General features: G+C 34.5%; 1 protein-coding gene across 2 annotated transcripts in view; it reads left to right on the top strand.

Annotated features, from left to right (window-relative positions):
- The window catches only part of LOC136026155 (phospholipase DDHD2-like), a 43,849-nt gene extending 39,066 nt beyond the window's left edge, over window positions 1–4,783 (top strand). For both annotated transcript variants that reach the window (XM_065702459.1, XM_065702460.1), the window contains exon 13: window positions 51–4,783. In XM_065702459.1, coding sequence (XP_065558531.1) covers window positions 51–246 — 196 coding nt within the window. In that variant the 3' untranslated portion in view covers window positions 247–4,783. The remainder of the gene's footprint in view (window positions 1–50) is intronic.
- Window positions 4,784–12,348: the final 7,565 nt, after the last annotated feature.

Raw genomic sequence — 12,348 nt, 5'->3', positions numbered from 1 at the left:
TAAGCATATTTTTAGAAGATGAGCTTTATCGATAAATTTTGTTTTTTTAGGCAGTCAGAAGAAACTGTATTTCTAATCCTGAAGGAGATTTATTCAGATCTGGGTATAAGTCCTGACTTTAACCCTGGTGTCGAGCCACAAGCTCAGTTCCAACCGGATTCTGCAGTCAATATCAGCCAAAGCGGATCCAGTGCGGGAAGTGCTGGATTTCTAGCCTCCACCGACAAGGGTACCACAAAGTCCTAAAGCTAGTACTTCGAAAGTTAATAGACAGTGAAAATTAAACCGTATGTGCTTAAACCGTATGTACTATGTTTGTGCTTTAAACCGTAAGCCTCAGTCTGCACAAAAAGGAGAAAGGAGTCAACCCCTTCCTCCTCCTCCTATGAGTGGATTTACGCCGTTAAAGTAGGTTATTGGGATAAGGATTTGTTTAGTTTTGATTTTTATCATAATTTGTCTATCTATGTACAAGTTCGTAATTGTGAGTTGGCCCAATGCGAATGTCGAAGATCAAAAGACTTTTATCGCAATCCTTATGGTAAATCTATTAGTAGTCATTTAATTCTTTTTCTTTATTAAATTGAGGATTAAGAGACGTGTATGAACTGCTAATAAGAGAATTTGCCTGATGATAATTTTTTTCCCATTTTAGAAGGTGTGATTTAAGGTTAATTGCATTTCGTTAACTTCTACTTTAGGATCTAATTATTTTATCAGCACCATTGGTTAATTTCTTTTTCAAATTGCTGCTACTACTACTAACAGGGGCGGATACAGGGAGGGTCTTAGGGTAGCATACCTCCCTACCATAAGATTAAAAGTTGAATTAATTACAAATAGATCGCTGTAGAAAAAAGCCACCTAGTACTCATATAGCTGCACACGCTCCTTCACCGACGTAATCCTGTCAAATCTCTACTCTATACCCCGCACCCTCGAATAAAATTCCAATTTCCTTAAAAATATTTTTATAAGTTCATTCCCATTTAAAGACTAACCGCTTTTTCAAATTAGTTGCATGTATTTCAAATTAATTAGCTATAGCATGATGTTATCAATTTAGTGAGGTTACAGTTAAACATTGGTCACTGAACTTCTATTCAATAAACTTGTCTGTTAACATATTTTTTCCCCTTTTAGCTATAAGCCATTTTAAAGTTTTAAGCGCCATTTAAACGAAACAAAATTGCATATCCAATCTCTTTTGGTTTTGGGAAGGCCAGTTTTTTTTATTTCTTTTTCCTGTTTTAAATGTAATTTTTCCAACCTTAGTCCTTCAATTTTTGTCTTTTTTGCGATGAAGTGTGATCTAGATAAACCTACCTTATCAGTGAAAATTCGCCTAACTTTGTATTTACATGTGGGGCTAATTTGTTTAATGTATTGTTTATTTTTTTAAGTCAATCTGTTATGCTCTATATGTATTTTTCTGAAATTTACACATGCACGGGGGTTGGGGGACTTTGAACCTCTGCTTACTTCCCGAAGTTTTCACAATTATTCCTATTGTTTCTCTTTTTTCGTTTTTTTGTACGATTCTTAATATTTTTACCTTAAATGCTACGTTTTGTGGCTGAAAATTACAATAATAATTTGTATACCAGGGAAGTAAGCTTTGCTCGGTATTTATTTTTAGTTTGATATGATTGTCCGTAATAAGATAATTGTTCGTTTCCCAGTGTAAGAAAAAGTGATCTAGATAGGTCGTGACTTTGGGAAAATTCGTGTATCCCTCCTAGCCTCTAGGAATCGCAAACGCAATTTGACAAGTCAGTTAATTTTAATTTTTTAGAGAAAGACATTCCCGCTTGATAGCTGTGAAGCGAGGCTCGGATTCTTAATATTTTCGCGTTAATTGCTACGTTTTGTGGCAGAAAATTACAATATATAACAACACCAAACCATAAATCTCCTTGTTGATGAAAACATTTTTTTTTCAATTTCTTCAATTTACATCCTAGTAAATTTTGATTAATTTTTAGTAAAAATTTCTGAAATGCTTAGTATTTCTACTGACACTTTCCTTTGGTTTCTTTTTGTTGGCGATAGCTTTAAAGTTGGTCTGGCTTGTGTACGTGCTGTAGCAGACGCGTGCATTCACATACCACAAGCACTGACCTTGAATGTCAATTTTCTGTACCGAGATTGGGGCTTGTAGCTATCATACATCACATTGTCATTAACAAGAAGCTGAAACAGATTATACTTATATACACGTTTTATTTATTTACTTATTTTTTTGGGGTTCTAAAGCTAAAGAGCAGATACCGTGTGAGTTTTTTTTTAACTGTTGCTTATATCCAGGGTTTTCAGTGTAAATAGATTTATTTTCTTTATTTGAAGGAAATTTCATGCATTTAATTCATTGAACATACAGGAAAAGATGTACCTAATAGCACTAAAATATTTGTTTATTTCAAATTCGAAACTAGATTAAAATTCTTTGTGTAGTTTTTAAAATTGAAGAGAACATAAATAAAAACACTGACAACCTTGGATTTTGAGCTACAATCTGCAATTTTTTTCCCTTTGTTTTTAAAATTGATTCATGTCACTTTTTTGCTGTTAATGATCTGTGATGTCACTAATCTGTCGTCCTAGAATTAGTCACTGAAATAGACTCCTGGTTTGTGATCAACCGTGATAATTGTAGTAGGTATTAATTATTGGTTTGCCAACTGTAGCAATAATTGGAAGTTCTCTTCCAATTATTGTCCTTTTCTTAATTTTTGACTTACTTTATTTCAGTTAACATACAGATAAACGAAACACTTAAATGGAGCTCTATGTTTAGTTTTTGATCTGCCGGTGCATATTAACTAGTTTCTCAGTATTTTTTTCTTTTTTTTATTTATTGTTACTGTAACTTTTTTTCCTTTTAGTAAATAATAAATATAAAAGCCTATATTGGCACTTATATAACAACTATTTTTTGAAGATACATTTCTTACATTTTAATTTTTAACTTCTGCTGCAGATTTTGAATACTTAGACCGCTCAATTACTTCATTGTGGCTTGATACTTAAAGGTTCTCACCTGTCTTTTTTTTTCAATTAACTTCTAGAAATAAAACCCTAAAATGAAACTTTGAGTAATAAATTTGTCTCTTTGTTTAATAGAAACTACAGATTTTAGAATTTAATTTTCTCGTTCGATTCCAGATTAGCTAAGAGCAGAAATTCATCAAAATCTTTTCAAATTTTCTTTATGTTTATTATTCTTGTAAATTTATTTTTTTAAATTAAGTAACCCATGTAACTCCTTAAAATGACATTATATATCAGATATATAGTCTTTCTCTTACAGCAATTTTATCTACTGATAAAAAATTTTGGGCCTGATTTATGTGTATTTGAGAATCTCTGCTGTACAATCAATTCTTGTGAATTATTCTTGTCAATTTAAGAATCTGTGATTAAGTTTGGCTGCCAATCTGTACATATTTTCACAATGATTTGTGAAACTAGTCTTGATCTGTAAAAGGTCAGTACATCACCTCATTTAGATGTGTCATTCTATATCTTTTAATATTTTCAATGTGGATTTTTGGAATGGTAGCGCTTTTTTCCTAAGAAGTACGGGTTTTGTGTTGAAGATACCTGATTTATGTAAATGCAATATTCTCACTAAAAGTTTGGCTGCCAATCTGTACATATTTTCACAATGATTTGTGAAACTAGTCTTGATCTGTAAAAGGTCAGTACATCACCTCATTTAGATGTGTCATTCTATATCTTTTAATATTTTCAATGTGGATTTTTGGAATGGTAGCGCTTTTTTCCTAAGAAGTACGGGTTTTGTGTTGAAGATACCTGATTTATGTAAATGCAATATTCTCACTAAAAGTAGAATCTCAGTTTAGACAAGTTACTCTTTTTAATCTTAATAATCAGCTTTAATATTACCATCATGTCAACTGTGCTGCACATGAAGGTCATAAAAATTTACTACTTGCCAAAAAATTCGTCCTTTTTTACTTTTAAATCGAAAAATTAGTTTTAATATTAAGTATCATGGCAACAGTGCAGCACATGTTTTTTCTATAGATTCATCTCATTTATCGCTCTTTAATATCCTAATGACTGTCCTTGTATGTGATATTGTTTCTTCTTTTTTACCAGTTTTTTCACAGTTGCATAGCAATGGTCTCTTTTAAATCGGTTATTTATCTCAAAAATCCAAATTTCTAGGCTTTTATAAAAAGCTGTATTTAATCTTATCCTCAAAAATGACCCAACACAATGTGAAACTTGGTTTTGCTCTGTAATTGTATAATCAGTCTTTTTAATCTGTTGGGATTTTTGTACCAAACGGCAGGATAGTAAATATTCTATCCCAATTTCCTAGTTATAAATGCAGCCTTTTCTCCTATAATAAATACCAAATATGGAAAAATATCTTGACTATATACCATTCAAAGATAAAAAAAAGGGATAAAAATAAATGATCGATCAATCTCTTAAACACACTTTACGTACTCGGATTTGAGGTTTAAATTTTCTTAGTTTTTCTTGCCTGTGTTATTATACTTCACCATTTGCGAAGTTTTTTTTGTAAGGATGCTGCTTTTCCTTTCTTGTATTTTATTGTTGCTTTTTTCGTTTAATATTGATTTTATTTTTGTTTAATATTAAACAATCGTTTAATATCGGTTTGATTTTACTAATGTGCCTTGTGGTATAAACAACTGTGATTGATTAATATTCATTCAAGCCTGCAAAAGTTCAATTTAGAATTTATAAGCTGACTTCTTTGTTTTAAATACAGCTTTTCTGAACAGTTTTGTCTAATCTCTTCTATGATTGATGAGGTAATCGCATTCTACGATTGTCGTGTTTTGGCCTTGTTTGCTTCAAACATAAAGCCTCCCTAACGGATTCTCGGGCACTCGAGTGGATGACGCGTATCTATTTTGGTACGCTTGCGTTACCACATTGACCTTCAAACAGAAATAACACTATCATTTGTTTTGCTGTACTGTTGTATATTTAATGAAATTAATTCAGCATGTACGTAATGCCCTCGTCCAATTTAGTGCTTTGAGAAAGAAATGAACATGGCAGGACATAGGCTGGTTTCTCACCAATTCTTATATTAAGGTTCAGTTGTTAAATTATAACTTTATTCATTTATTTTTTGAGGGGGGGGAATGAGAGGGTCCGGAAGAGGTACAAAACAATTAAGGGACTAACCGCTTAGATGCAGTAACAACCAAACATGAATTCAGTTGTGCTGTTTTGGGCGAAAACAAAATAAAAACATGACTGCAGACAGGACGTTGACGGAACTGGTCTATTTACATATATACAATTAATTCTGTTTTATTTATTTATTTTTTTGTTCTTGATGAAAACCCATGAATGTACAATCAATTTTTATGCAAGCATCATTATAAATATGTTCCTTAGCTAATTTATTTTAAACTAACCCATCTTATTAAATTGGCAAATTAAAATAATTACTAAATTAGCACAATGCTATTTGTTTTTTGCAGAAGGGAATCCCTCATGAAGACTAAGGGTAGTTTTAAATTTGATAATTTCTAGTTTTATTGCTTGAAATAATGAGTAAGCGCGTGAAGTAATGAATGACTATTTTTGGCAAACATGAATGGTGTGCTTTGGTGCAATATTGTCTCATTTTAGTTACTTTACTGCTCATTTTAACTGCAAAAAAAAAAAAAACATATAAAAAGAGCCTAGCCTACAGTATTTGTCACTTCATTGGACTGTTGCTTCAATGGGCGTATACCAGGGAAGCAAGCTTTGCTCGGTATTTATTTTTCGTTTGATATGATTGTTCGTAATAAGATAATTATTCGTTTTCTGGTGTAAAAAAGTGACCTAGATAGGTCGTGACTTTGAGAATTTTTTTTAGGGCCCTCATTGATTTTGAAAACAAAATTCATTGGAATGACGTTACAAATAACCGGACGTCCTACACCCAAGTGGGATTACTGTTTACACTGAATGAAATTTAGGCTGTATTGCGAAAGAGATTAAAAAAAACTGTCTTTTCACTGAGCAAAACTCGGCTCCCTAGTACTGGGTTTTGATTAAAATAATATTTAGTATGATAAGAGGAAGCGAGAAGGCCTTGCAACCGTATTCTATTCACTTATCTTGTATATATGACAGCCTACGTCAGTAGTACTTTTCAGTAGTACCGATCAGCCAATAGCTGATCGGGAAACTGTGTCATGGTGTCATTGATACTATATAACAGATAAAAGTTTCATCATAGAGTGCAGACTTTTATAATCAGATAAATGAATTGATTTTTGAAAAGGGCTTACTTTTTTTTGCCTAAAAACAAGCGATTATTCCTTATTGTAACGGATTTTCTTTTCTCTTTTATGCTAGCTTCCGAGACTCGCTTTTTTGGCCTTTTTTTATGAACTTCAAAACTTCAGATACGACATTTAGACGTATTGAAAACAAAGCCAAATCCTGAAAACTGAAATAGTTTAATTTTCTGAAAAGTATATTCTGTTTTAACATTGCTAACGCTAACTTTTAATGCAATAAAGGAATCGACAGAATTTTATCAGGTTTTGTCAATTTTATTTCAATGTTTAGCTTTGGTATTTAGGTTCAATATACAGCCAAATGAAATGTTTACATCAAGTTGTATCACTATCTTATGTAGAAATAACTCAACAAAACGATTTAAAGTCAACAGACGAGCTAAATGGTCATCAGGATAATATAAAGCAAGAAAATCGAAGGATCCTCGAAAGACCTTGTACTTCTAAAATGTCAAATCTAATATTTTCACACACCTGAAGTAGTTGCTAAAAATATTTTGCTAAGTTGTTCTCAAAGGATAGGCCAGGAGGATACTGTAGAGCAGGAAAACCAAAGAATAATTGAACATAGATTGTTTTGATAATGCTCCCTTTTAATGCAACTCGGCAAATGATTTTTGGTTATTTTTTCAGAATTTTGTAAAATGTCAGATTCGACATTTGGGCTTAACAGCGACGCTATGTCATATTATTGTCGTAAGCTAGTGTATTTTAAATCTTGGTGTTGTTGCTTTGGACTGAAACTAATAAAATTGCCAATTTAAAGAATAATATAAGTAGCATAATTTATCTATATCCCCGCTCTCTAGAAAGAATTAGAAAATGGAGGTCTAATCTCCACTGTACATTCTGTTTAGAAAAAAATGGTTTAATCCCCTCACCACCCTAAGGATTGATGTGTGTGTACCTATGTGCTTCAACCATTCTAGAAGATTAACATTTCAGCGATGTAACCTGTTTTTCAGAAAAGAAAGGGCAAAAAATATTGATGCGGTTTTTTGGTTAAGAATCGAAAAAATACCATTATTAGCAACAACAACTCACTGCACCACCTAACCACTTTATGCCAATACAGATGCGAAATCTCCTCCCTCCTATCTATTTAAAGCTTTTATTCTTCATTCCCTCCCACGAAGTTCCAATTTCCTTTAAATTCTTTCTTGTAAACCCTTATTCAGGGGTTATTCAGTGTTTTTACTCTTCGTCTCAAACTTTTATGTATTTGGAAAGGGTGTTTATGTTGTGCTTTTTAAGTTGTGCTATTTCGATTTGTTTTCTTACTAGGAGTAAAGTGCTGCTTAATTCAAGTCTTGTGTAGACAAAGACAACCGATTTTGGAGTCTACACGTTGCGAGTATAATGGGCTATTTCAAAGTCAGTATTTTATGTGAAATAACTTTTCGCCGAACTGATAGTTTAGTTTTGACCAGAACCCATGGCCATAAAGTATGTTTATATGTAAAAGAGGGTAAACGATAGCGCTTTTCACCATTTAACCTCAAAGAGGGTGAACTTCCCCCCCCCCCGGGCTATGGGTACAGATTTACTTACATTTATATGAATCTGTCAAGGAAAAATTAATTTAATCTTCTACTCATTATAATATAAGTAATTGAAATAAATTCTTTAGCTATACTATAAGGTGTGTCAGCGGAGCTTCTCCCAGATCGAATGGACGGATAATAGGGAAGCATGGCCTTAAACACTTTTTTGTAAGATTTCAATCGTAGTCTTATTAAAAACTCTTGAAAACCTTTTTTTTACCTTTGCTTTGTGTTGGAATTAGAGTGTGAAATAAGAAATAAGACCTTTAAATAGAATAAGACTGTTTTGTTGTGAAAAGGTAATCAACTGCATCCGAAGGCGTAGTGGCTCACTCCAGGCCTATCCTCACTGAACCGAAACCACCTCCATGCGCAAGTATGTAGTAGGACATTTTTTGGGTGTGTGTAGGGGGGGGGGGTTCGGAAACAACCCTAGAAGTGATGAATTTTACCCAGTCCGATTTCCGTTCTCATCTTTCTAACCACAATTCACTTTTGTGTCATAGCTTGTGTTTGACTTTTCTTTGAAATTATTCATTTCCAAAAGTTTGCATGAATCCTAAAAATATTCTTGACCATAATGAATAAGTAACTGAAAATTTTGAATGCCCATAAGAACAACACGAGACTTAAAATGGAGAGAAAAGGAAAAATACAACATACATACAAGAACACAAATATAAGATAAACTAGCTCTCAGTCATTGCCGGGGAAAACATACGAGACTGATCTAGCCTTTCGAAGAATCTTTTACGGTGACTCAGCTGCAACCAGAGGTTAAACCAAATTATGAATGTCGATTAGCTGCCTATTTCTAGACCGCAGGGGAATTTCGAAGAGAAATTTCGTATATCTTGAATATATAGACCTTATAATTTTTGTCGGTACAAGTAAAGATGTTCTAGCTAGGGAAAAGAGCAATGACATGCGAAAAGCGAATGAGTTGTAACAGCATAGCCATACACAATCAACCACAAAGAATAATGCATGGACAGGCAGTCATGTCGTCAATAAGTATAAGTCGTCATTTACCAAACAATAAAGACAAATAATTCAGAGGCAACAACCCAACACAAGGGCTCATCAGGAGAATACACTTGCCTATAGGGTTTCAGCATCAGCATAAGTGACGAGAGATTGGTCTATAGCTCTAAACATGTAACTCATCGTAACTTTCCTCATAGCTTTTATAACGCTATTTTTATGAAGAGATTGTTATGTTATATTTTCTTGGCGGATACCTTTCCACACTCTAAGCGAAGTTTTTTGATTGAAACGAAACCATTTCGAATAGGTACTTTTATAGATACCGTGAGCCGTGCATACATATTTTTGAATACCCTCACAATAGAACTATCAAGACCGTGTGTTTTTGCAGAATGTAGCATTTGAATGTGGATGTCACAGTCGAAGATACGTGAAATATCACGTGCTGCCAGAATCAGGATATCACCATTTCTCTCCGTTTCAATGGTAATATTCGAAATTATAGAGTGGATTTCTTCGTGACTGACCAGCCTTAAAATCTAACTGATTATCTGGGGTAAAGCATGCAGAGCATAGGTCATAAACTACCAGCAGGTCTAGTAGCTTACATAGCACTGAGGATATGGTCACGGGCCTAAATGAACTGTACTGTTTGCTTTTTCCTTTTTTTGGCAACTGGAGTAAGCAAACCAATACAAAATGTTTCTGGTGCAGCATCGATATTGGAAATAATCTGGTAAAGCTGTTTGCTTGCATGCTTTAGGTGTAACCTGGATGACTGATAAAGACCTCTTGAAAGTTCGTTTTTGATACGAACAATGGCTTGCTTAATTTGTTATACACTGATACAGGCACGTACGCAGGATTTTTTTTCCGGGGGGGGGGGGCAAAACCTTCGAAACAGCAGATATAAAGTATCCTTTTTTCATTTAGTAATGCAAAAAGCAGGTTTATCGGAAAATACAGATTAACTTTAATCTGTAGTATTGTAGCGGATGAGGGGAAGAAGACTGAAGCCTTAAAAGTACGTTTTAGGCTCAGGTTATGTTCGTAGCGATTTAGAACCAGTGATTAATCTATTATATCCCACTGAAAGGGAAATTTTAGGGTTAACAGTCCAATATGGGTACTGTGAGGGGTAGTCTTCCATTGCAAAAACGTAGATTTTAACGAAGTATGATAGTTTCCAAAATTGATCCATTAAAAGCTGTACTTTATCCTGAAAAGGGGGGATAAACGCCCTAATACCAAGGATAGTCCTATTTTGCTGCGGAAAGCAAACTCTCTTTACAGAAAAAAAATAACAGTATAATTGCTAATTGCTTCAAAGAGGGTAAAAAGTTAGACAGAAAATGGGTTAATAATTGGACAGTGACTTGACCGGATAATTGCATGCTGTAAAATCCCCCAAAAATGCTTCGCACATGTATCTAGATTCTTAATAAATATCCTACTTTTGCCAGAAATCCCAAGAAACCATGGGGAAATTAAACATTTCCCAAAATTTGGGGGGGGGCTGGGCCCGAAGGCCCCCCCCTACGTACGTGCCAGCACCGATAACTGCCCCATTCTTTCATTCAGTACCACATGAAGAACCATAAAGCAAAAGCTTGGAATTGTTCTTCCTTTACTGTGTTTAGAGGAGAAAACTCACTAGTGCATTGATCTACTCTTTTTCACTTGGAAGGACACAGCTATGAGTTTTTGCTTTTTAAAAGCGGCATTTGGTAGACAACATAATGACGTTGACATTGTCAAATCTTGATTTACTGCAATCATTCCAGAATTTGTTGCCAGATCTCTTAAAGTTGACAAGTGGCTTGCAAGTTGAGATTTTAGTGACCATTTTGGAACTTCAGAGCCAACTCGAGCTTTTTGAGTTGGTGCTGCTATAAGCTCGGTTCAACTCAAGGCTTGTCCAGGAGCTGTTTCTTGCTGTCGGATAGCACATAGACTATTGCGATAGGTAGATAGATTTCCTCATTTTATCTAGAACTAAGTGAAGTATTGATTGAGAGAGGTACACGTTAATTTTTTCTGTCGTACTTCCTTTGCCGCTTTTTCACTGGCTTAATATGTGGGAATTGAGTCGTAAATAGCCAAATAGTTCGCTACGGGAAATGGATCTGAGGCCATAACGTTGAAATTGACATGGCTCAGATTGACAGCCTTAACGCCGCTCAATTATAGCAGAATGTCAAGCGAACTAGTAGCTCCTGAATTGTAAATTTGTATGTAAATGCAGTTATTGTGAATAATCCTTGGATTGGGTAGAGCAGATATAAATATTTGGGATTGTGGATTATCTTGGTGTGTAAGGTCGAAGTTAACGCCTCCACTCACTATCACGGGAATTGACTGGAGCGAACATTGCTTCAAGGAGCTGCTTAAATCTGCTATAGCTCGAATGAAATTTTCTTCAGACTTAAGGTCCTGGTATTTAGTTGGTAAGTAGTATGAGTAAATAATCAAATCTACGAGTTTAACTGCTACCAAAAAATGATTCTCAACGTTTAAAGATGCTGAGAGCTGATGACCAAGAAGAATTTCAACTCTCTTCAAAGGCCTTCCTCTACTCGAACACCTCGTAGGAACAACAAACAAACGGATACCCTCACTAACTTTCAGTAGAGACAGGGAATCGGTTGACAAAATTGTTCATGAACACACAAAACGTCATTACAGCAAACTTGAATTTCAGTGAGCGGGAGCTTGTTTTACTCAATTCATCATCAGATTTAACAATGACAGGAGAATCTGATTGGCAAGGAAAGTGACTGTCCCCGTTCATCTGATCCCCGGAGTTTAAGGGAGACTCTCCGGGCAGGTGCAAGGGTGCTCCCAATGGGTAATTGCGTCTCTTCTGTTTGCCTAATTAGAATTTTGAGTCACATCAGAAAAAAAGAACAAAAATGGGTAACTAACTTGACAACACCAAGCATCTTGCTACATCCGATTATAGTTTAGCAGCACTGGACCGTAAAAATACAGCATGCTACATGTTCTATATTGACAAACCTTGCAAATAACAAAACAAAGGATCAAGATGTTTACTTCCTGGGTGCATTGGCAAATTTTAAGCTAGGCCTTTCACCTTAAGTATAAATTACTTTCAATAATGGGCTTTATCGCTGCGACATTTAAAAACAAACGTAATGAATGCAAAATGAGCGTGATACTTTCAAAGTATTTTTTTCTTTTATAAAAAAAAACTTTGAAAGTATCACGCTCATTTTTTTCATTGGCCTTGCTATGCTGCCTTTTGACTTTTTTTTAAATTTAGACACTTCTGATTAAAATGGTTAGCTTAAAATTGTTTGGAATGGCCAAGATTAGTGCCAAGGTAGAAATGTCGCTTCATGTGGTCTAGTTAACCTCCAACTGTTGTGATTTTTTCCAAATGAGATCCCTCCCGATTCTCGGCAGTTGCTAGGTTGATACCATCACTATTAAAAATCAACCATCTATCGTTAACTGTCTTGGAAAACTCACAAAGAGTATTGTGT

The sequence above is a fragment of the Artemia franciscana genome, chromosome 4 (genome assembly GCF_032884065.1).
Source record: "Artemia franciscana chromosome 4, ASM3288406v1, whole genome shotgun sequence".
Taxonomy (NCBI): Eukaryota; Metazoa; Arthropoda; class Branchiopoda; order Anostraca; family Artemiidae; genus Artemia; species Artemia franciscana.
The sequence above is the reverse complement of the archived record's forward strand: the minus strand, read 5'-3'. Positions and strand labels throughout refer to the sequence as shown.